Source organism: Dama dama, chromosome 1, assembly GCF_033118175.1.
Source record: "Dama dama isolate Ldn47 chromosome 1, ASM3311817v1, whole genome shotgun sequence".
Classification (NCBI taxonomy): domain Eukaryota; kingdom Metazoa; phylum Chordata; class Mammalia; order Artiodactyla; family Cervidae; genus Dama; species Dama dama.
In genome coordinates this window covers 57,777,420-57,803,644 of record NC_083681.1, presented here as the reverse complement: position 1 = coordinate 57,803,644, position 26,225 = coordinate 57,777,420, and the positions used below count along the sequence as shown (strand labels likewise).

At 35.4% G+C, this 26,225-nt stretch overlaps 1 protein-coding gene across 1 annotated transcript in view; it reads left to right on the top strand.

The window, feature by feature from the left end:
- KIF18A (kinesin family member 18A) overlaps positions 1-26,225 on the top strand; it is an 80,064-nt gene that overhangs the window by 24,056 nt on the left and 29,783 nt on the right. The window contains exons 10-13 of the mRNA XM_061151067.1: positions 2,281-2,443; positions 9,630-9,794; positions 12,994-13,115; positions 19,190-19,425. Of these exons, the coding sequence (XP_061007050.1) occupies positions 2,281-2,443; positions 9,630-9,794; positions 12,994-13,115; positions 19,190-19,425 (686 nt within the window). The remainder of the gene's footprint in view (positions 1-2,280; positions 2,444-9,629; positions 9,795-12,993; positions 13,116-19,189; positions 19,426-26,225) is intronic.

Sequence of the window (26,225 nt, the reverse complement as noted above, 5' to 3'; positions counted from 1 at the left end):
ACAGGTTAAATAATTTGCATGTATTTATAAAGAAGGTAATAATACAGTTATATACCCCAAAGCCTTTGTCATTCTCTTGCCAAAGCATCTGTCTTCTGAAGTAAATATATGTAATACTTTTTATCATATCAATCATACTTCACATAGAATTTCTTTAATGCCATAAATTTTCATTGTCTTTAAAAAATGTTATTTTTATGAAGTTTAAACAGGTAAAGGGAAGACTATGTAAGTGTTTGCTCTCTGTTAAAGCTATTAGAAAGATAATAATCAAAAAAAATCTTAAAGCATAATTGTTAAACTCCAGTCCTTTGGCCACCTGATGCAAAGAGCCAACTCATTGGAAAAGACCCTGATGCTGGGAAAGATTGAAAGCATAAAGAGAAGAGGGTGGCAGAGGATGAGATGGTTAGATGGCATCACTGATTCAGTGGACATGAATTGAGCAAACTTTTGGAGATAGTGAAGGACAGGGAAACCTGGCATGCTCCCGGTCCACGAGGTCGCAAAGAGTCAGAAACAACTAAGCAACTGAACAATGAGAAAGAAAATACTCAAAATAATCATAAAAAGGTATAATTGTTCATGTCCAGAGTAACTATATAACTTCAATTATGACTATACCAAGAAAATTATCTAGAGTTCATCATATGTCACCTAAAATTATTGGCAAAGATTTTGTTTTCTAGCTACATGAATGTTTTAAATGACTAGAAAATAGTTATTAGTCAATCCCATAGGATTGTCTTTTTAAAAAAATGATTTTTTTTTTTAAGAAAGAGCTTTCTTTGATACTGATTCCCTTCCTTCCTTCCTAAACACCACCAACTAAAATAAGACTAGACCATAAAATTTCAAAACTGACAAATATTTAGCTATGTCCTTGGTAAAGTGTTAACAGAAAATCTAAGAAATTATCTTCGAGTATAACCTAAAGATAACTTATCAAATCATTTACTGGCATTAGAGTTGTTGTAATGTAATACAATGAAATTGCAATGTCCGTACATACTTCTTATGAAATATTTATCAGTTTGACAAAACTTCAGTGAAGTCAATATATTGTGGTTTATATTCATTCCCAAAAGAGTTAAGAACTCTTTACTACTGACGTAAATTGTCAGTGTTTTTACCACAAATCCTTACAAATATACCTAAAATTCTTGCCAAGGAACATTTATTTTTAAATGCATATACTGTGTTACCATTTTATTTTAAAAGGTTCACAGTTAATTTTTCTTTGAGAGTTTTGCCTGTATGTGATTTTCTCTACTGTTACTGTAGCTCAGACATGATCTGTGACCGATATTCTGCTGACCCTGGAGGATGCAGGATTGCAGGCTCCTTTCGTTGTTTAATCACTAGGTCGTGTCCATTTCTTCTGTGACCCAAGGACTGTAGCCTGCCAGGCTCTTCTGTCCATGGGATTTCACAGGCAAAAATCCTGGAGTGGGTTGCTGTTTCCTTCTCCAGGGACTCTTCCCAACCCAGGGATCGAACCCATGTCTCCTGCATGGCAGGCAGATTGTTTACTGCTGAGCTACCAGGGAAGCCCACACACTCCATTTAGGGCTTTAAAAGAAGTGATTCCACTTGAGGTCGTCATGCATATGGAGGAGATGTGAGTCGTACTCCCCAACTTTGATTCACTATATCTCTCTTGCATTTTGAAGGAAACAGAGTGGAGTGGCTTTTCTAGATTTACCACATTGTAAACTTGGATGTTTTGGGTCTTGGCATTGTCAGCTGACTCTTGGCCAGGCTGCAGGGGGTACCTGACCTTATGGTGTGTTTTTACTGTAACAAGTTCTGAAGCTAAAAATCAGCTATCTCACTTTCCCTAGGGGGCCATAGAGGCACCATATGATTATGCCACACACTGCTTGCTTCGTCACAGCGAGCCAACACCAAAACAACACACAATACTGTGTTTCTGGGGCCTTGTGAATTGAGATAGTACAAGTCCACATTATCATCCTTTTCTTACAAACAAAGTATTTTATTTTTGGTAAGTTACTGGATTACGCAGACAAAATACAGTGTATGACTGATACCATAGACCTTAATATACTGATATCTTTTAATAACATGATCTTTCTTGGAGACGAGAGAAAGAAAAAAAACCCAATGTTATAAAAATAATGTTCATAACCCTTTACCAGCTATCTCACTTTCCCTAGGGGGCCATAGAAGCACCATATGCCCTTGTTCATGCAATTCTCTAAGTAAACTGCATTACCTATCACAAAATACTGAGATTCTGTGTTTTATTTTTGTTAGATTTCAAGAAATTCTAAACTGCTTGTTCCAGAATCGAGAAGAAATCCGGCAAGAATACCTGAAGTTAGAAATGTTGCTTAAAGAAAATGAACTTAAATCATTCTATCAACAACAGTGCCATAAACAAATAGAAATGATGTGTTCTGAAGACAAAGTAGAAAAGGTATTTAACAACTTTATCATTAATTCCTAGAGATGGTAAAAAACATGGAGACTTATAATTCTAGAAATTTAATAGTGTTGCATAATCACTCATCTACAAATACCTGGAAATGCCAGAGGGAATAGTGAGAACATTCTTTGAAATGTATAGGTAAGTGTATAAGAAAAATAAATAAATTCCTAAGTGTCAGAAACAGAAAGGAAATAGCTGTAAAATCTCAGTTAGATCTGTTGCTTCTGTGAGGGTTGACAGAATGGTTAACAGGAAGTTAACACAGTCAGGGAGAGTTGGGTACCAGAGTGCAGCAGAGAGAACAATTGACCCCAGAGGCAGGCAGTAGCTTACAGCTTGGATCAGTAGGAGATTCCACCCACTCCATCCCATCCCCACCCTAGAAGAATGTTTTGTCACTAACTTTGTTACTATTTCCATTGCATCAGTGCTTAAAAAAAGAAAAAAGATAAACTTTTAATCAAACTTTTAATCAGTTTTATTATTTAATGTGGTAAAGTGCATTTTTGTCCCCCTCATACACACAGACCACTTTCACTATCCTGCTTTGATGTACACCGCTACTTAGATGAGGGTCCCAAGGGAGACAGGGATTTAGAAATGACAGTCCAAGAACTAGGAAACCTTCACTCTTAGTATTGGAAGTACACCAGAAAAGAAAGTGAAAGTGAAGTTGCTCAGTCGTGTCCGACTCTTTGCGACCCCATGGACTATAGCCTACCAGTCTCCTGCGTCCATGGGATTTTCCAGGCAAGAGTACTGGAGTGGGTTGCCATTTCCTTCTCCAGGGGATCTTCCCGACCCAGGGATTGAACCCGGATCTTCTGCATTGTAGGCAGACGCTTTAGCATCTGAGCCACCAGGGAAGAAAACATGTTATCAACTAGCACAGGAAAACAAGAAACCAAGCCTTGGATAAAAAAGGAAAGTCTCTTTTGAAGACCATCATTATTGATATACTTTTCGCAGGATTTTGAGGTTTGAATTTTTACAGTCCGTTTGTTTTATTTAGCAAATCCCTAAAGTGAGAAATTAGCATAGGAAATGGTATCAGAGCAGTAATAATCTATAGGGAACTGAGTGGAAGCAATATAAAATCAGCCTGGTGAAACAAGCCTAGGTTTGGATTTTCAATTCAAACCATTAATGAGAGCTCACTGTCCAAAATTACAAAACATGTGAAACAATCCTCCACAGGCAAGTAAGCAGACTTAGCAAATATGACAGTCCCCTCCCCCACAAAATATCGGATACAACAAACTGATAAAACCTATAAAAACAAAGTCATCAAAGAAGGAATCAAAGATGAAAAGAATATATATATATGAGAAGAAAACAAACGAAACTTAGAAATTAAAGATTTATTTACTGGAACTTAAAATTTCAATTTATAGGTGTAGTACTAGGCAATATTTTAAATACTTGACATCCATTAACACGTTTAATTCTCCGAAAATCCTGTGGGCTATATAATATTATTATCCTTGTAATTAAAATGAGGAAACCAAGGCCCAGAGAAGTCATTCTGTCAAAGATCACCCCTAGCTACTGTCTGAACTCCAGCAGGCTGATTCCAGAGCCTGAACTCTTGTCCCTGGACAGAAGAGCCTGGTGGGCTACAGTCCATGGGGTTGCAAAGAGTTGGACACAACTCAGTGACTAAGCACAGCACACAAAGAGAGAATTAAAGAACTGGGAGATCTGAGGAAATCACACCAAATACAAGGTAAAAAGAGAGCAGATGTGAACAGGATGTTGTTATGTGAAAAAAAACTAGAAAGTCATGCATTCATCTAGTAAATATATTGAAGGAGATATGTTAATGCAAAAGAGGAAAGGATAAAAAGGAGATATGTTAATGCAAAAGAGGAAAGGATAATGTGCAAACTCTAAGGCTTAGAATTTTCTAGAACTAATAAGTTGTCAATAAAATGTAAATTCAAAAAACATGAGTTCTAAGCAGGAAAGAAGAATGTATACTTGGAGATGTGTAACTCCAGAGTACCAAAAATCAGAAAAATAAGCATTTTGAAAATAATGGATTCCCCCCAGTTTTCGTGTTCATTGATGATAAGGTTAATTGCATTTTTAAGTACTTTTGTAATTTAATGTGTTTTCAAAGTAGTTTATATAATTTAATCACATAGAGATTAAATACATGAAATGCATTCATATATTACTTATTAAAACCTTTCTTTTGTAGATAACCCCCAGTCCTGTTAGACTTCCACCTAAACCAAGTCTTCTTTTCCTGCTTTCTCAGAAGTAACAGTTATCTATAAAATTTTTACATATTTTTTAATATCTGAAAGCCATCAAACTTTTATAGGGCTTTAAAAAACACATTTTAGGTTTTTTCAGCCCAAGAAATGAGAAAGATGTGATAGGCTAAGAAGCTAATCATAAAGTATTAATAATGTGTCATGGTTATGAGAATATCAACCAGTTACTATTAAGCTGATTATCAAAACCAGTAATTTACTGAATATGCACTTATTATGCCTTTTTGAAAATATGTTTATTTTAAACCACTTTATTGAGATATATGATTGGTAAAGAAATTGGTAAAGAAATTCACAAACATTTAGCATAGACAACTTGACAGGTTTGGAGATAAATATACACTAGTGACACTGTCACCACAATCTCCGCCATAATCCCGTATCACACCTCCTAAAGTCTCCTCCCACCCCCTTTATTAACAGTAGTGTTACATTAACAGAAACACTTCACATAAGATCTGTTCTCTTAGTGATTCTTAAGTATACAACAATACACTATGATTCAGCTTTTAAAAAAGAAGAAAATCATGCCATTTGCAACAACATAGGTGAAACTGGAAGACATGCTAAGTGAAATAAGCCAGACAAAGAAGGACACATTCTACATGATAGTATTTATGTGAAAAATCTAAAATCATCAAACTCGGAAGTAGAATCGAATGGTGTTGTCAGGAGTTATGGGGAAGGCAAAATCAGGAAGTACTAGGCAAAATGTACAAAGTTTTAGTTATGTAAGACAAATACACCCTAGAGATCTGCTACTGTACAGTATAGAGCCTATAGTTAGAAATGTATTGAGTACTGAAAATTTCTTTTTAATTTTGTTTTTCAAGTATATTTAAAATGTCCTCACATCATTTTAAGGCAGAAGACTAGAATTTATATCATTGTTTAAAATTTGTTGCTATGTATTTTAACTTTCTTGAATTATAAGATTGTTGCCACTATTTTTGATAACCTTCATGACTTCCAAATAATAAGATATCTCATAGGATTAATATTGGGTTGGCCAAAAAGTTTATTTGAAGATTTTTTGAAAAACGAAAAAAAATTTTTTGGCCAACCGATATATCAGTTTGTTATTAGGAAATCTCTACATGTGTTTGTTAAATGGAATTCTGAAAAACTGCTGTATTACCTATTCTAAAAGTTGTATGTTATGTCTCAATTATTTGTATTTGCTGTATTATAATTTACAGTATGATAATATTTTTCAGTTTTGTGTAGCTTTCCTTTAAATGAATGCCAATTTTCTGAAAGTGCAACTATCTGATTTATGTCTTGAAAAAAGGCAAGAAATTCAGTCGTGGAAAGCTGATTGAGAATAGCTTGTTTTGAACACTTTTATATATATCCTAAGCATTGTGCTAGACACAATAGAGGTAAACAAAAATATGAGACATTATAGTACTTCAGTAATTTATAAACTAGTTAGAGCAATAAAATATAAAAATGACACAGCACTGTATGATTGTCATGTAAGGAGTAGTGCAATAATAAAAATGGCTAATATTGAGCATTAATTGTTTGCCAGACACTTTTCAAAGTCTTTTGCATGGGGTATTTCGTTTAGTATTTATAACAAGCCTATGAGGTATATCCTCTATTACCATGGTTTGTGAGCAGCAAAGATACAGAGAATTCAAGTAAGCTGTCTAGAGAGATATGCCTAATCAATGTGACCAAGCCAATATTAAACTCTGGCTGTCTGGCCTCAGTCTGCCCTTCTACTATACTATAAGTACTAAGTGCTATAGCTATTCAAAGTAAAAAAACAGTGACTTCTGGTTGTGGTGAAGAAAGGCTTCATAGTAGAGAGATGAGATTTATCCTGGGCATTTTTATGAAAATATTGTGTGCATGCTAAGTTGTTTCAATCATGTCCGACTGTGTGCAACCCTGTGGACTGTAGCCTACCAGTCTCCTCTGTCCATTGGATTCTTCAGGCAATACTGGAGTAGTTTCCATGCTCTTCTCCAGGGGATCTTCCCGACCCAGGGATCAAACCTGCATCTCTTACATCTCCTGCATTGGCAGGCAGGTTCTTTACCACTAAGTGCCACCTGGGAAACCCTGTATAAGAACTGTTAGTGGGAAAAAAATAAAAAGGAATACAATAGTCAAAACGGAACATCATTTGACCAGAGCACAATGTCGTCCACAACTATACTCAACACTTCCTGCCAATTCCCACCCCTTTGCCATTAGCAGATACCATTGAAGTGGTTGTAGCACTCTTCCTCTCTGAATCTGAAGTAGCCATAGTTAACCACTGTGAATAGATTGGAGATCACATATGATACAAGAGATATCTTGCCATATTGGGAATTAATCAATTCTATTTAGAAGAGAGGGCCAAATTCTGGAAGCTTTGGTTACCAGGAATTTTATAATCTATTTTTATAGTAAAGAGGCAATCTTTGAAGCAAATAAGTAGTGTATTAGCAGAGCTTAGATTCAGGTTGCCATTTTTTGAACATTAGAATATTAGTACATTTAATAAGTTTGGTCTATTTAATCCCAAGCTAATTTACATAATAGTTATTTTCTCTGTCTTACCCTGTTGAATTGTCAACGTGTGTGACTGGAAACATTGAGACATAGAGGGAGGAAATAGATTTAGCTGATTTCTTTTTTTCTGTTTGCATCCTTATTCTGCTTTTTTCAATACATTTGCCTTTTCTCATACCTCACTTTTGGTCATTTCAATTGCTTTTCCAATTTTTACAGCTATTCTCATGAGACTAGGTAAGCAATGGAGATAAAACCTCTTAAGTTTATTGGCTGTAAACTACTGAAAAATGTAGAAAGATATCTACAGATTTAGTTTGTTCTCACAGAATTGTCAAAGTATAGTTTTACTGAACTGCTTGCTAGGATAAGGGATTTTATATATGTCTTGGACCCTCTCCAAAGAGGTTTACTCTCATAATTGCTAAAAGAATCTCATTGATTCAGCTATGAATGGTTCTAGAATGTGGACTCTCAGAATTGTATTGAAGTGAAGCTCCTGGGTAATTTTATGAATGTATAGGGTTAATATACAAATTATATTAATGAAATAATGAGTTCACTGTGTTAGCAGTCAGTTCTTTTGCACAAAACAGTAGTGTTATAATACCTAAATTTTAGAATTACATGTTTATTCTCGCTCAAGTCCTTTTATGATATTTTGGAAATTGTATTAATAAAACATATAAAGCTTCTTTGAAACTTTAATAGGAAACAATTTACTTTAATGTGAGGGTTTAATATACATATTTTAGAATTTCTTTCCAAACACTTACTTGATATTTATTTCAGAACAGTGATTCATTAGGGATTACCCTGATGAAAAATGTCCCCATAAAGAACCATCATAGAGGATACATTTCATGAGCATAAGTACAAACTCAAAAACATATTTCTTGAGATTTTCAGTCAAAACATTTTAGTGTTGAATATTGACTGCATCAGACCCATAGATCATTTCCTGCCCTGATTTCTAAGAGTATCTACAATATTTGTAAACATTAGAGAAATATGAAGGTAGTTTCATTTAATTGCCTGCCTTCTGGCAGCTACAATACATTGATGTTCATTATTCAGATAAGGTGACTGAAGAGCCATACAGATTTGACTTGCCTAAATGTTCACACCTGCTGCATAGCAGGAAAAGTCAAGAAGCCGTGTATCCTACCTTCTGTTGTATCAGCGGCTCTAAACTTTTCAGGTTTCAGGACCCCATGCTACTTTTAAAATAAAATTTAAAAACCTTAAAGAGCTTTTGTTTATGTGGATTTCATCTACCAGTATTCTATTTGAAATTTAAACTGAGATTTTCAAAAGTACGTTATGTATTAGTTAAGAACAATTAATTACCCATTGCATGACAACATAAGTAACACTTGAAAATAGTTGTTTTCTAAAATGGAAAGAGGCAGTGAGAAGAGTGACATTATTTCCTATTCTTGCAGATTTCTTCATTGCCTGGCTTTTCCTCAAAATATCAACTTACCTTTTATGAAAGATAATAAGAAAGTTAGAGAGTGAGGCTTTTAATCCAGTTCAAATATAGTTCCTGATCCTTTTACATTTTTTTTTCCCGCCATAGGGTATGTTTATCCCTACCTCCAAAACCGCTGCAATGCTTGTTCTAACCTGTAGAGATGTATTGTCTCAGGTCCAGCCATCATATCTGATGATTATTGAGTTTAGTGACTTTTGGCAATTAGCCCAAAGAAGTCCTACCATTTTGCCACACTGTGCCCATGATAGTGTGCAGGACCCTTGAGGTAAAAAACTAGAAAGCCAGTTTTGAGCTCAATTCTTGTGTAGATAAAACACCAAAAATATTTGGACTATCCATTATGTGTCCTGAACCAACCATCAAGTGACATCAGATGTTTATTACACTCAGATATAAACTCTGTTTTCTGTCTTTGACAACAGCCAGTCTGAAGTCCTTATAGACAAGACCTTAGAACAATAGAATACTCTGTTTCTTCACATCTTTCAAACTGAAGGCAAGATAAGAGCAGTACATGCATCTGCTTTGTTTTCAATAAGGAAATCACAGGAGTCAGGCCCCATATGAACTTTTCAAATGCAACATTTAAAAGCATATATTTTAGCAACAGCAAAAAAGTTATAGTCTTCAAATTGGCCATTGTTTTTCTTAAAGTCATAAACTCTCAACAAGTAATTTTATAAAAATGACTCACAACTCAATTTCCTATTTTCCTGCAAGCAGCAGTATTGTGAGATTTCAAAGGGGAAATAACTTTAAGCATAAAAGTATAGCCTAATTTAATAGGCTACAATAGCACGCTTAAAAGGAAATATACCACTGTACTAATATCACATACATCAAATATCACAAAAGATTGGCAATTAAATGCATTATTTTTCAGGCCACTTGCAGAAGAGATCACAGACTTGCAATGTTGAAAACTCGCCGTTGCTATCTAGAGAAGAAAAGGGAGGAAGAATTGAAGCAATTTGATGAGAATACTAATTGGCTCCATCGTGTCAAAACTGAAATGGGACTCTTAGGTCAAAATGGTCGTATTCCAAAGGTACATACATGTTTTATATTCAGATTTATTTTCTTAGAACTGAACTCCTTAAACTCACTGTTGTGTAAATATCTTTCATAAGGCAAATTTTTGTTCATGTCTCTCAGGTTTAGCTGACTCATTTTACTGGTTTTAACTGAATATGCCTTCTACCTCCCTATTTACCTACTAAATTTCTCTTTCTTTACTTTCAGAAGAATAAAGTTACATTTAATGTTTTTCTTAAGTGATTGAATCCTTTTATGAGGTCGTTCTTAAGTCAGACTGAAGTAATTCTATTTCAGACTTTCAAACTGTGCTCGAATTTTCATCATGTAGGTGATTTAAATTTAATAAATTGATATTAGTTTTTAAATTAGTTTTAAATGTGGTCACCATTATTTGTATTATAGCCAAATAAAACCAGTTTGAAAGCTGTATGTATTTATGTTTATTACTGAATTGAAAATAGTCCATCTAGAATGTAAATTAAGTATAATTTGCCTCATACTTATAATCTAATATATTCATGTAATTGACAGTCTAAAATATAGCCCATCTCCAACTAGAAAAGTACTTAAGTACTTGTTTAGTGTTAAAAGAACAAAAAAATTCATTGATGTGTACTAGTTTGCCTTTGTTTTCCCGTAATTATGTTAAGCTCCCAATTTTTAAAATGGTACAGTATTCTTTTTAGTAGTACTATTACTGCTTTTTTTTTTTTTGCCTACTTATTATCATTTATGAAGTTAATATTGTTCAGGTTATTTTCAGTAAATTTAAATTTTATTTACCATGGTCCAATCTAATTTTTCTATCAGTCTGTCTTCTGTAACTCTCTTAAGCAGAAGTTTTCACACCTAAATATGAATCTAGAATTAGTGTTTCAATTCTTGTTTTTTAATGCATTTCATTATAAATAATTTGAAAAAATTAAAACTGTTTCTATTCCCATCAACCTATCCCACTCTCAGTCCTTTTTTTGTGGATATTTTCATAGCAGAAATAAGTATCTACTTTTAAGCCATTCTTTCTTATATAAGCAAACTGAGACATAACTTTTGTGAAAAGATTTATTCACAGTCATACACCTCTAGACAGAGACCCAGTACTGTGACTTTCAAATTACTGCCCTTTTTTCTGTACCCTCCTGCGTTATCTTCCTCTTAACCTGTCAAATTTATCTACTTCTGCATCTCCCATTACCATTAACCCTAATTCAGACTTCCAGCCCCCATTGCTGGACTGCTATGTTTGGCCTTCCTGCTTCCATTCATATTCTACTGCAGTCATTCTCTACACTGCAACTAAAGTGAGCTTTCTAAAAAGTAACTTTGATTGTATCACTCTTCAGTGCTTTCTCCCATATATAGACTCTCCATTATGATTTCCCAGGCCTAGCATGACATCCAAAAACCTCTCATTTTATATATTACCTTTCATTATATTCTTACTTCAGCTACTACTAACTTAACTGTAGTTCTCATGATAGGCTATGCTCTTCCAGTTAGATTCAATCATTAGTGTATCAAAGCATGAAAAAGATTAAAATTGTTAACTTGGTTTTTCAAAGATGAAGGACTAGCCAAGAATTATTATTGGATAAAATAGTTATACAACCAAGGCTTGTCTTTTTAAGAGTGATACAGAAAGATAAAACAAGATTATTGGAAATAAATACAGGATTCTTTTTTTTTTTAAGAGAAAAGATGGAATATTTAGTAAATATGTTCATATTGTTAGGGTTGTTGAATTTTCTAACTGGAAAAGATGAAAGAGTAAATCTCTTAACTTTCAGTCAAGTAAACTCATCTCCATAAAGACCATATTTGGGACTTCAGGTAGCATTTGTGTCATAGTCGAGCCATCTCTAAAATCACATGACTCATGAGCCAGTGCTCTAACTGTATCATCCTGACCTAACTCCCTAAAGAGAGTTTGCTCTAAAATACTTGCTGTTTTCTGAAATGTAATCATGAATCATGTAGATAAACAACCCCCAACTTTAGTATATCTCAATTGAGATATACTAAATTATATAAAATTATATTGTTTCCTTGTCAAAGCACCCACCACTGATTTAGGAAGTATTACCTAAAAAGAAAAAGAAAAAAGCCTTAAACTTATAGAGAGTGGCCAACCGCAGGTTGGTAAAGGAGTATTGAACACCTAAAGTGGATTATGAGAGTTATCTGTAGGAAGTTTCTTGGGCACAGCTACCATAAGGCTTTTTGTCTCAGCCTCTTACAATGTCCAAAATATTTCACTCGCTTTTATTGACTAAAATTTTCCCAATTTAAATTCTGAAATGTTATTGGATTATTACCGTTCATATTTTAGTATAACCACTTACCTGACATTTTCCGTACTTAAGGCTTAGTAGGCTTGAGGAAAGAGAAATAATTTTAGGTGGTAAATTAGAAAACATTTGAGCATGTGCACAAAAGGCTTAGGAAATGGGAGACTGCAATAACTTTTCTACACTCTTGCACTAGGATGAAGCTTATACCAAGATTGGGTGAAGGTGAGAAATTTTTTTTTTTTTTTTTTTTTTTTTTTTTTACTGCACCAGGCGTCATCTTAGTTCCCTGAACCGTGTCACTTGCTTTGAAAGTGTGGAGCTGTAACCACTGGACTGCTGAGGAATTCCCCAAGAAATTTTTTTTGTATACAATTCCAAACACTGGAGTTGTTAGACACAGTTGGACAGTTTGTGACAGTGGACAACTCCAAACACTGAACTAGTTTGAGACAACGCCTGTCATGGTGGTCTAGAATGGAGAATTTATAAGCAAATAAATAAATGGAATTGTTACTAATTAATGCTATGACAGAGACTGTTGGAGGTGAAGAGTATCCGTCTTTAAATGTGATGCTTCGAGAAAGCCTCCCTGAAAAAGTGACATTTAAGCAAAAATGGACCAAATTAATGTATTTTCACAGTATTATATACAAGTTGGATAGACCAAGAAGCTATTATTATAATAAAATATGTTCTGAGACATTCAGTTTCCAAGGAAACTTGAAACTTATCTCACTTGTAAGTTATAGACTACCTGTACCAGAATACTTGTTTTTCAAATTATTTCTGTACATACCACTTCATATTTTTTAAGCATTAAAACTCTTTAACACCAATATAAAATAAGTTTTATTAATATTGATTTAACTTTAATATTCTTAAAAGAATCTGAGGTACAGTTTGTATTGTTTTCCCCAGGAGCTCAGTAAAGAACTTCATTGCCACCATCTTCACCTCCAGAACAAAGATTTGAAAGCACAAATTAAACATATGATGGATCTAGCTTCTCTTCAAGAACAGCAACACAGGCAGACAGAAGCGTAAGTACATGGGTTTACCTGTTCTAAAAATTTTAGCACTGTAGACCTAAGGAACCTGAAGCATAGAAGTTTAGGTTTCCATTGCCAAAAAATTCAGTTTTATCCAGTACAAAATACAGTACTATTTAAATGTCTGCCAGCATCAGAAAGCATGCTGAGTTAGAAAACACAGAGCAAGTGTAAAGGATGTGGTTCTTCTCTGATTTTTTTACAGTGCTTTATAGTTTCAAAAACACTTTTTTAATTTATTGTTTTTATGCAATATGTGTCATGTAATACAAAATTCCAAAGAAATCTCTACAGTGAAAAGGAGCCTGTCTTCTACCTGTTGTCTGGCCATCCTTTCCCCCCTCTTAGAAACTACTACTATAAATACCAACTGAATTTTTAAGTAGACAGTTTTTAAGCATTCATAATTCCAGGATGATTTTTTGCTATCATTAAAATGAAGTCATTTTAAAAAATATATTTTTTAACATCCTGTCCCAATTTTTAAGTGATTCTATACTGTCTCATTCATGCTCTAACTCAGTAGTAGCTCCTTTTAATTTTTGAAACATAATAGTAAAAAAGTATGCCTTGATCTTTATTTTTATTACATTGGATATGTCAGTCAACTTCCTTAGGTGTTACTTTCATGCTCTGTAAAAATAACAAATTTATTTCTCTAAAGGCTTTCTGCCAGTCTAAAATTCTACTGGAGTTCTTCTAGTGTTCTCAAATAACAATAATTTTCCATACTTTTGATTTAAGGGAAATTATATTAGCATAATTACTTTTAAAAAGAAGAAGAAAAAAGGAAAAACTTCAGGGAAATATTATCCTATGGATAGAAGCTCACCCTGCTCTCCCCATACTTCCTACATTTATACACAGAGCAAATATTGAACATCCATTTACTTGCACTCACACCCCCTGCAAGAGTTAAAAGTTATCAAAGAAACATAAATTTATTTCAACCATACTGTATTTGGCATAATAAAAATAGATTAATATATTTAATATAAATTTTTGCCTCAAAATGGGCAAAAATTCTCTTATTTATTTAGAAAACTGATGAACTAAAACAGAGACAATACAATATAGTAGAAAGAGTATGAGTTTTGAAGTTGGTCTTGAGTTCTAGTTTATGTAAGCAGGATAACCTTGCATAAATTATCCTGCCTCACTAACCTTTAGTTTTCTTATCTGTTCAATTGTAACACTTTCCTTGTAACAAGTTTGTAAGGATTAAATAACAAAAAGCAACAGATGTGATGCACTGTCTTAGTCTGAGTTTATAGAGTGAAGACCAAAAAAAAAAATGATTGTGTATATATTCAAAGTGCTGAAAGAAAAAAATTTCAGCTATGAAGATTACCTAGCAAAGTTATCAATAAGAATTGAACAAGAAATAAGAGTTTTCCAGATGACCAAGAGTTAAAGGAGTTCATCACCACTAAACTGGCCTTTTAAGAAATGTTAAAGGGACTCCTTTAAGTTGAAAAGCAGAGCCACTAATTAGTAACAAGAAAAATGTGAAAGTATAAATCTCACTGGTAAAAGTGAATATATAGTAAAGGTAGTGTTTTAATCACTTAGAATGCTGGTATGAAGGTTAAAATAAAGTAGTGAAAATAGCTGTAACTGTAAATAATAATAATTACTTAAGGAATATACAAGATAAAAAGATATAAAATAGGAGGTGTTTTCACAGAACTAGAATGAATAATTCTAAAATTCGTGTGGAACTGGGAAAGACTCTGAATAACCAGAGCATTCCTGAGAAGGACAAAGTTTGAGAGATCACACTTTCAGATTTAAAACTGCATTACAAAGCAGTCGTGATCAAAACAGTATGTACTGGTGTGAAAACAGACACATAGATCAATGGGACAGAATAGAGAGCCGGGAAATAAACCCATGCATATATGGTCAGTTAATTTACAACCAAGTAGCCAAGAATATCCAATTAGTGGTTTAGTCACTAAGTCATGTCCTGCTCTTGCAACCCCATGGACTGTAGCCTGCCAGGCTCTTCTGTCCATGGGATTCTCCAGGCAAGAATACTGGAGGGGGTTGCCATTTCCTTTTCCAGGGGATCTTCCTGACCTAGAGATCAAACCCAGGTCTCCCATATTGCAGGCAGATTCTTTACTATCTGAGCCATCAGAGAAGCCCCAAATGAATACATAAATATATACAAATAAACATATGCCATACATACATGATACATGGCATATGTCTGGGTCTCTAAGACCACCTCCATGTTTGATACTTTACTGGAATGACTCACAGAATCCATCAGATGGCTGACCCCATTGTGTCTGATTGTTTCCAACTCCGTGGACTGTATAGCCCCCCAGGATCCTCTGTTATGATTTATTAGAGTAAAAGCAGGCAAGACAGAATCAACAAGAGGAAGAGGTGAATGGGGCAAAGTACAAAGGAAATCACTTGGTTGCAGGCATTTGGGTCTTCATCCTGTGGACCATACAGGATGTGTTTAAGTCCTCCAGCAAAAGTTGTGATGACCCATGTGAAATGGTGTTTACTTTGGAATGTTATTATGCTGACACTTAGTGCCCTGGGTTTTCACTGGGAGCTGGTTGCATAGGTACTCTCTGCCAAGCATGATGGCCCAAAATTCTAACCTTTCTAAAAGGAAAGCAGTTGTTCAGCATAAACCACATTGTTTGTACAAAGAGTTAAACACAGTGAGCCACTCTTAATAGTTCTGAGAATTATCTGAACTTCTCAAAATCTGTGTTTCAAGATACCACCCAAGGACCAACCTTGTTGACAAGCCTTTCAAAGGATGTCAGCTTCAGACCTGCTGTGTTAACTCTTCTCTGTATAGCATCTGATTAGTATAGGTGCTCAACAAATAATTGTTTTTATTAACTTTCTGATTAAGAAGTTTTCTTTACAATTGTTACCTACTGTGCTTAAATGGAGTACTCCCCACAATCACCAAAAAGAAAAAAATATCACAAACTATTTATTTGTACAGCTACCTAAATATTTAAGATTCCTAGATAATAAAGCAGTTATTTCCCAGTGTGTTAAAATTAAAATGCCTATTTTCCCACTGTCTTATCCATACTTCAAATGGTTCTGTTCTTCTGGACATCATGAGTAATATGGAGCACCAGGACTAAGTTATTTTAAGTTATTCATGTTGTCTGACATCTTGTTGGTATAAAAGTTAGGAACCATCTATAACTTTTTAGTTGCTGGCATTTCTTCAGCAAATATTCTTCATGGAGGTCTAATACATAAAAAATGTTTAGTACTCCCCTGACTGACAGCAGTGGGATAGACTTTGAATCAGAGCTGAGCATCTAGCATCCCGTCTTTTTCTTATATCCACCATGTGCTGTGCTGTGCTGTGCTTAGTCACTGAATCATGTCCAACTCTTTACAATCCATGGACTATAACCCACCAGCCTCCACTGTCCATGGGATTCTCCAGGCAAGAATATTGGAGTGGGTTGCCATGCTGTCCTCCAGGAGATCTTCCAAACCCAGGGATCAAACCCAGGACTCCTGCATTGCTGCAGATTTTTTTTATCATCTGAGCCACCAGGGAAGCCCAAGAATACTGGAGTGGGTAGCTATCCCTTCTCCAGGGGATCTTCCTGACCCAGGAATTGAGCACGGGTCTCCTGCATTGCAGGCGGATTCTTTACCAGCTGAGCTACCAGAGAAGCCCTATACCCACCATACTTTTCTGCAGTTTTCTCCTTTGAATGCCTTTGAAAATTATTGCTTTAGCTCATAAAGAACTAACTTCAAGGAGAGGTGAGTTTTGTTCATTTGTTAATTTTTTTTAATCTTATATACCTAAGATGAGCTTCATCATTTGACAGAGTGTATTAATATTTCATTTCAATCTCGTAATATTTAGTAACAGTAGCAACACTTTTCTTTTTTCTGCTGCGCTGTCTTTATTGCTACATGCAGGCTTTCTCTAGTTGGGATGAGCAGGAGCTTCTCATATAGTGGCTTCTCTTGTAGAGCATGGGCTGTAGGCACAGGGACTCAGTAGTTGCAGCTCATGGGCTCTAAAGTGTAGGCTCAGTAGTTGTGGCACATAGGCTTATTTGCCCATTGGCATGTGGAATCTTCCCAGACCGGAGATCCAACCTGTGCTCACTGCATTATGAGGCAGATTCATAACCAGGGAAGTCCACAACACAGTTTTTGATTCTTAAATAACATTATGCTTTGTAAAAGTCTTTTATATGAAATTTAGTTCTGAAAACAGTCCCCTGTTGAAAGTAGTGGCTGTCCAATTGTACCCCATATTATAGAGGAGAAACCTCAGTTAGTACTTTATCCAAGGTCAAATAGAAGCAAGTGAAGACTAGCCGACACTGCAGCCTGGTTCTTATAATTCCCATACAAAGTACTGTCCAATCTATATTTAATGTGTTAAAGATATTTGATGAGAGGTATTTGATTGAAATTTCTAAAGGAAGATATGTACAGTGAACTATTTTAATCATCTGCTAATACTTTGAATCACAATCTGGAATCAGGATTGCTGGGAGAAATATCAACAACCTCAGATATGCAGATGGTGCCACTTTAATGACAGAAAGTAAAGAGGAACTGAAGAGCCTCTTGATGAAGGTGAAAGAGGAGAGTGAAAAAAGCTGGCTTAAAACTCAACATTCAGAAAACTGAGATCTTGACACCCGGTCCTATCACTTCATGGCAAATAGATGGGGAAAATGTTGAAAAAGTGTCAGATTTCATTTTCTTGGGCTCCAAAATCAATGTCGACGGTGACTGCAGCCAAAAAAAGACACTTGCTCCTTGGAAGAACAACTATGACAAACCTAGACAGTGTATTAAAAAGCAGAGACGTCACTGTGCCAACAAAGATCTGTATAGTCAAAGCTATGATTTTTCCAGTAGTCATGTATGGATCCGGAGAAGGCAATGGCAACCCCACTCCAGTACTCATGGGAAAATCCCATGGACAGAGGAACCTGGTAGGCTTCAGTCCATGGGGTCGCTAAGAGTTGGACACGACTGAGCGACTTCACTTTCACTTTTCACTTTCATGCATTGGAGAAGGAAATGGCACCCCACTCCAGTGTTCTTGCCTGGAGAATCCCAGGGACGGGGGAGCCTGGTGGGCTGCTGTCTATGGGGTCGCACAGAGCTGGACACGACTGAAGCGACTTAGCAGCAGCAGCAGCAGCATGTGTGGATGTGGGGCTACCCTGGTAGCACAGCTGGTAAAGAATCAACCTCCAATGCAGGAGACCCTGGTTCAATTCCTGGGTCAGGAAGATTCCCCTGGAGAAGTGATAGGCTACCCACTCCAGTATTCTTGGGCTTCCCTGGTGGTTCAGACTGTTAAGAATCTGCCTGCAGTGTAGGAGACCTGTTTGATTCCTGGGTTGGGAAGATCCCCTGGAGGAGGGTATGGCAACCCTCTCCAATATTCTTGCCTGGAGAATGCCCATGGACAGAGGAGCCTGGTGGGCTACAGTCCATGGTGTTGCAAAGAATCAGACACAACTTGGCGACTAAGAACATATTACACATACATGTGTGGATGTAAGAGATGGACCATAAAGAAGTCTGAGCACCAGAAAATTGATGCTTTCACACTGTGGTGTTGAAGACTCTTGAGAGTCCCTTGAACTACACGGAGATCAAAACCAGTCAATCCTAAAGGAAATCAACCCCCAATAGTCATTGGAAGGAGTGATGCTAAAGCTGGAGCTCCAATACTTTGGCCACCTGATGCAAAGAGCTGACTCACTGGAAAAGACCCTGATGTTGGGAAAGACTAAGGCAAGGGGAGAAGAGGGTGACAGGATGAGATGGTTGGATGGCATCACTGACTCAATGGACATAAGTTTGAGCATACTCAGGGAGATAGTGAATGACAGAGAAGCCTGGCATGCTGCAGTTCATGGCAAAGAGTGGCATCTTTGCTCATGCTGTAGCAAAGAGTTAGACACAACTTGGTGACTGAACAACAACAAATACTTTGGATGTTACATAAATCTGTAATACTGTATTTAAAATTTAGTATTTATCTCTCTATTCTTGTCACTTTCTATATGTAGAGTATTGAATGCATTACTTCCGGCCCTAAGAAAGCAGTACTGTGCTTTAAAAGAATCTGGCCTGTTAAATGCTACTTTTGAGTCTGACATCAAAGAAATTGAACATTTGGTCGAGAGGAAAAAAGTGGTGGTTTGGGCTGATCAAACTAGTGAACCTGCAAAGCAAAATAATCTGCCAGAAGTTTCTGTTCTTCTGACCTTTCCACAACTTGGACCAGTTCATTCTTCTCCTTGTTGTAAGTACAGCTTTTATTTCATTAAGTGTTTAAACATTATTTATAAAGATTAATCTTTGTAATATCAATCAGTAGAGCAGTTAATTTTTTAGTAGTTTTGCTATTTTGTGAGAATGGGAGAATTAATTTCAGAATCATTTCAGTTAACTGCTATCTTTCAAAGGTATAAAAGGAAGTATGCTTGATGTTCTAAATAATGCTAGCAGTGAAGTTATTTTACCTGTTTTTGATAAGATAATTTTATTTCCACCCTTCTTTAAAACTTTACCTGTATTAGAAACTGAAGATTATGATTAAGAATATTATGTTATGTAATAAATAACAATCTTGTAGGTTCTTAAGATCAACTGACAGTGTTGAATTTACCATTTTTCTGTTGGCAGATCACTTACTATCTCTCCTTTCATAAAAGTTGCATGGGGCATTTTAATTGAAAAACTAACATGTAATCTCTGTTTTAAAATATTCAGATAATATAGAAGTAGAATGCCCTCTTCAGCTTTTCCCAGAACCTCAGTCTTCTATGCTAGGTTAGAGATAAATGCTTAATAACAGTTTGGTTATCTTTACAGTGTGTATATGATATTTGTATCAGATAATCTAACTTTTAAGCTTTTTGTTACACATTAACCATTTTTTAGGTGCATATATAAAGAATCTAGCATTTTTTTAATAGCTGTGAGAATTGTTGTGCAGTCATTTACTTAACCATTGTTCTGTTGGTGAACAGTGCATGTCAGAGAACACACCTGTATACAGTAGTCCTCCCTTCTCTACTGTTTCACTTTTCACCATTTCAGTTACCTGAAGTAAACTGAAGTCCAAAAATGTTCAATGGACATTTTCAGAAATAAATACTTCATCAGTTTTAAATTGCACACCATTCTGAGTATCATAAAATTTCATATGGTCCTACTCTGTCCTGCCCAAGATATGAACCATCTCTTTATCCATCATATTCTTCCTGTTTGTCACTTAGTAGTCATCTTGGTTATCAGATCAGCTGTCACAGTATTGCAGTACTTGTTTTTAAGTAACCTGTATTTTAGTTAATAACCCCAAAGTGCAGAAGTGATGCTAGCAATTCAGTAATGCCATAGAGAATCCATTAAGAGCTTCCTTTTACATACAAAAGTGAAAGTTTTGGGCTTAATTAGGAAAGAAAAATAAATCACATGGGAGGTGCTAAAATTTGGGGGAAGAACAGCTATTCTATCCATGAAATCATGAAGAAGGAAGAAGAAATTCAGGTTAGTTTTGCTCTTGGACCTCAAATTGCAAAAATTACTGTCAGAATGCATAAGTGATTAGTTAAGATGGAAAAGGCATTAACTTTGTACAATAAGATATTTTGAGACAGAGTCCACATTTGCAAACTTTTATTACATTATGTTCTTAGAATTATTGCCTAATTTATAAATTACACTTTACCTTAGGGAGGTATTGCAAGCATTCATGCTAAGTTGCTTTGTGCATGTGTGCGTGCTAAGTCACTTCCATCATGTCTGACTCTGTGCGACCCTATGGGCTGCAGCCTGCCAGGCTCCTCTGTCCAGGGGATTCTCCAGGTAAGAAGAGGCTTTAAAAAAAAAAAAAAAATAGGAAATATACGCTGCAGTGCTGTCTGGTTTCAGGTATCCACTAAGAGTCTAGGAATGTTTCCTCCCATGGGGTAAGGGGAGACTACTGTGTTAACATTTCTACATGTGTACCCATTTCATAGGAATTAGTTTCCTGGATCAGAGGATAAATAACTTAAAAAAATGATCTGTCAGGCTCCAAAAATTTTCATATATAAACATTTATGAGATTTTACATTTACAAATCTTTATGTCTCTTCTTCACCTTAACCCAACGTAAGAACAGCAACACTAAACTAATGTATATTCTCTTTAAATTTGAAACTCATTTTTACTGATTTCAATTCTCTGAAGTTTGTGAAGATTTCTTTAAAGCCAGCATAGAGTTGGTATAAATGTTTCAATTATGTTTTTAAAGAATATATTAAGTCAGGTCAAATTGGCTGTGTTCTTCAAATCATGTTCTTACTGACTAATTTTTTAATTCATGTTCTGTCATATACTGAGGTGAACTGTTAACAATCTCATCTATTACTGTTGGATTTTTCCACTTATACCAGTCTTCTATTGCTGCCCTAAGAAATTAACACAAACATATCAGTTTAAAATAACACTGGCTTATTATTTCAAAGTTCTTTAGATCGGAAGTCCAGCAGGCTCAGCTAGTTACTCTGCCTCTAGTTTTAGGGGCTAAAATCAAGATGTCAGCCAACTGGGTCTCCTGCTTGGAGATTTTGGGGGAGAATGTGCTTCTATTGTTAGCTGAATTCAGTTCTGTGTGGCTGTAGGGCTGAGGTCTCTGTTTTCTTATTGACTATTAGCCAGATAGATCAAATTCAGAGCAAGTCCGAACTTGCTCAAGTACCTGGCATTGTACAGACACTCCATTTTTTAGAGGTCACCTCTGTTCTCTGCCTGGAGAATCCCATGGACAGAGGAGCCTGGTGGGCTGCAGTCCACAGGGTCGCAAAGAGTCAGACATGACTGAGCGACTTCACTATCACTATCTGTTCTCTAGCATGTGACTCCCTTCATCACTTCATCTTCTAGCCAACAAAGGCAAGTCATTCTCATGCTTTGAATCTCTCCTAGCTTTCCTTCTGCCTATCTCTCCTGCTTAGAGTTAGTGAAAGTTTTTGTTTTTAAAAGCTCCTATGATGACATTGAGCCCACCAGGTAATCTAAGATAATCTCCCTATCTTATATTTCAAAACCTCAATTAGATCTTAAAATGTATTTGTCTTACTTAAATTTCTTGAAGACTGTTTTGCTGGGTATAGAATTCCAATGTGATATTCTTTTCCTTTAGCACTTTAAAGACATAGTTTCATTATCTGCTGGTTTTCACTGTTGCTTTTGAAGCCAACTTTCATTCTAAATGTTGCTCCCTTGAATATAATCTGACTTCTTTTCTGGCTTCCTAAAATGTTTTTTCTTTGTCTTTGGGTCTTAGTAGTTTTGCTATATAGTGCCTAAATGTACTTTTATTTCTACGTCTCTTACTGGGTTCACAGAGACGTTCACAAATTCAGTTTTGTGAATGAATTTGTGTCTGTACTGTTTTTTATCAGTTTTTTAAAGTTCTTAACCATTGTATCTTCAAATGTTGCTTCTACCACTTTTGTTCTCTTTTTTGCTTCTGAGGCTCCAGTTATACTGCATGTTACCTTCTTACTCTCTTATCCATGCCTTTGCTTTCTTCTGCTTTTCATTGTTTTTTCTTTTCCTGGAAATTTCTTTTCACGTATTTTAGTTTCTCTTTAAATTAGTGTCAAATGGGTCTTAAATCCATCAAGTTCTCCATTTCACTTATATTTCAGTTCTAGAATTTCCATTTGATTCTTTTTTATAGTTCCCATTTCTTTGCAAAAATTTTCACTGAATACAGTAGGTGAAATCTGTGTCTGAGAATTCCCAAGCCTAGAACCTTCTAGGTCTGTTTCTGTTCTCTTTCTGCTGGATTTCTTTCATGTGCTTTGTCTTGAATGCATGCTAATTTTTGTACATCACACATATATTTTCAGAATTGTTTATAAAATTCTTTAAAGCTTCTGATAATAATGTCTTCCTCAATGAGGATTTGCATTTGCTTATTCCAGACTCCTTGTGTGGTTAGCAGTCTAAAATTGTTTCAGTACAATTTTAGAGCCTGAGATAACTTGAAACTTGTGGACTTCCACTTCTGCAAGGACCTGACTACTCCCAGTTTACCCTCTTCAGTTTAGCTGTGTCTGAACTCAACTCAAGGAGGGTTTACAGAGAACTCTATAGTAGGCCTTAAATTCGTTCTTGCATTCCTATTCTACAAACCTCTCAACAGTGTTGCTAAGCTTTTCTGCCACCTCCTCCAGCATCAGCAAATCACCTCAAGGGAGAAATAGCTATAAATGCAGAGATTACTCTCCTGAGCCTTCAACTTCTTCCTGAAACTTGCCTATAATTCTTCACAATCTTGTTAGCTCTCCTGTGCCTTCTAGCATATGTTTTTTATATTTTGCCCAGATTTTTTGCTTGCATTCCATAGGCAGGTTGCTCTGAATTACCTTGGTCTCTGTTATCAGGTTTCCTATACTACATCTTTACATTAAGATGACAGGCAAGTTGCAGATGTATGTATATTCTTTTTCTCTTAATAAAGCATTATCATCATTAGAACTGACCTAGTTGAGATCTTTAGAAAGAAAAGTTAAGATTTTTTTCAGATTATCTCATTCCTTTGGGGCCTTGATTCCTAATTTATAATGCATTCAAGATGCTGCAGAGGAAATAGAGTTTTAACACCATGATTAAGAAATACCACCTGCTATATGATGATCATTATCCCTTATTTAAAAGTCTATATTTCACTTACAGTGCAGTTGTGTAGACTATTCTTGTCAACAGTAAAACAAAACTTTTATTTGATTTAATTCTTTCTCATAGCATTCAAAAGGAAAGATGAGGTCATGTTACCTTTATAATTATGATTTTTTTTAATGTATTAGAAGGTAGGTTTTGTTTTTATTATCTTTTGTTCTTTGTTATTTTAATATTCAAGTGATTTTATAGATTAACTATTTGCTTAGTATGTTTTTTTCATTCCATGAAATTATGTATTTTATATTCATTATGAAAAGAGAGTCAAAGATAAATAATAGGGGAGGGGTAAGCAAGTCCACCAATAAATGTTTATTTTTCTTATCTTAGAATATTGAAGTAGTCCATTTAAAAAAGTATAAATAGTGAAATTCATGCTTACATTTCTAAAAACATGAAGCAATGGCCAAATAGCATAAATTGTTTCTTCTTATAACTTTTTTAAAATTTAGTTTTAATTTGAGGATAATTGCTTTACAATACTGTGTTGTCTTCTGCCATACAACAGCGTGAATCAGTCATATGTATACATATGTCCCTTGTCTCTTGAGCTACCCCCAAGCCCGTCCCACCCCTCTAGGTTGTCACAGAGCACCAGGTTGGATTCCATGTGTTACACAGCAGCTTCCCGTTAGCTATCTATTTTACATGTGGTAATGTATGTGTTTAAATACTATTCTTTCAATCCATCCCACCCTCTCCTTCTCCTGCTGTGTCCCAAATCTGTTCTCTTTATCTGCATCTTTATTCTGGCCCTACAAATATGTTTATGGGTACCAGTTTTCTAGATTCCATATATATTTGCTGATATGCAAAATTTGTTTTTCTTTTTCTGACTGACTTCACTCTGTATGATGGGCTGTAGGTTTGTCCACTTCACTAGAGTTGAGTCAGATGTGTTCCTTTTTATGACTGAATAATATTCCATTGTATATATGTACCACAGCTTCTTTATACATTCATCCGTCGATGAACATCTAGGTTGCTTCCACATCCTAGCTATTGTCAATTGTGCTGCAGTGAACTTTGGGGTATATGTGTCTTTTTCAGTTATGATTTTCTCAGGATCTGCCCTGTCATGGGATTGCTGGGTCAAATGGTAGTTTTATTCCTAGTTTTTTGAGGAATCTCCATACTCTTCTCCATAGTGGCTGTATCAGTCTTCATTCCCACCAACAGTGCAAGAGGGTTCCCTTTTCTCCACATCCTCTCCAGCGTTTATTGTTTGTAAATTTTTTGATGATGGCCATTCTGACTGATGTGAGGTAATACTTCATTGTAGTTTTGGTTTGCATTTCTCTAATAATGAACAGTATTGAGCATCTTTTTATTTGCTTGTTGGCCATCTGTATGTCTTTTTTGGAGAAATGTCTATTTAGGTCTTCCTTCCAGTTTTTGATTGAGTTGTTTGGTTTTCTGGCATTGAACTATATAAGGTGCATATATATTTTGAAGATTAATTCTTTGTCAGTTGTTTCATTTGCAGTTATTTTCTCCCATTCCAAGGATTGATTTTTCATCTTTCCTTTGCTGTGCAAAAGCTTTTAAATTTAATTAGGTCCCATTTATTTATTAGTGATTTTATATCCTTTACTTTCAGAGGTGGGTCAATCAAAGAGGATATTGCTATGATTTATGTCAAAGAGTGTTTTGCCTATGTTTTCTTCTAAAAGTTTTATAGTTTCTGTATTAACATTTAGGTCTTTAATTCATTTTGAATTTTTTTGTGTGTATGGTATTAGGAAGTGTTCTAATTCATTCTTTTATATGTAGCTGTCCATTTTTCGTAGCAGCATTTATTGAAGAGGCTTTCTTTTCTCCATTGTATATTCTTGCCTCCTTTGTCCAAGATAAGGTGCCCAAATGTGTGTGGGTTTATTTCTGGGCTTTCTGTCTTGTTCCAGTGATCTGTATTTCACTTTTTGTGCCAATACGATACTGTCTCAATGACTGTAGCTTTGAAGATCATACCATACTGTCTTAATAACTGTAGTCTAAACTCAGAAAGGTTGATTTTTCCATCTGCATTTTTCTTTCTCAAGATTGCTTTAGCTGTTTGGGGTCTTTTTTGTGTTTTCATACAAATTTTAAAATTTTTTGTTCTAGTTCTGTGCAATGCCATTGGTATTTTGATAGAGGTTGCATTGAATGTAGATTGCTTTGGGTACGATAGTCATTTTCACAGCATTGATTCTTCCAATCCTAGAACATGGTGTGTCTCTCCATCTCTCTGTTTTACGTCATCTTTAATTTCTTCCATTAGTGTCTTAGGTTTGTTGTATACAGGTCTTTTGTCTCCTTAGGTAGATTTGTTCCTAGATACTCTGTTTGTTGCAATGGTGAATGGAACTATTTGCCTAATTT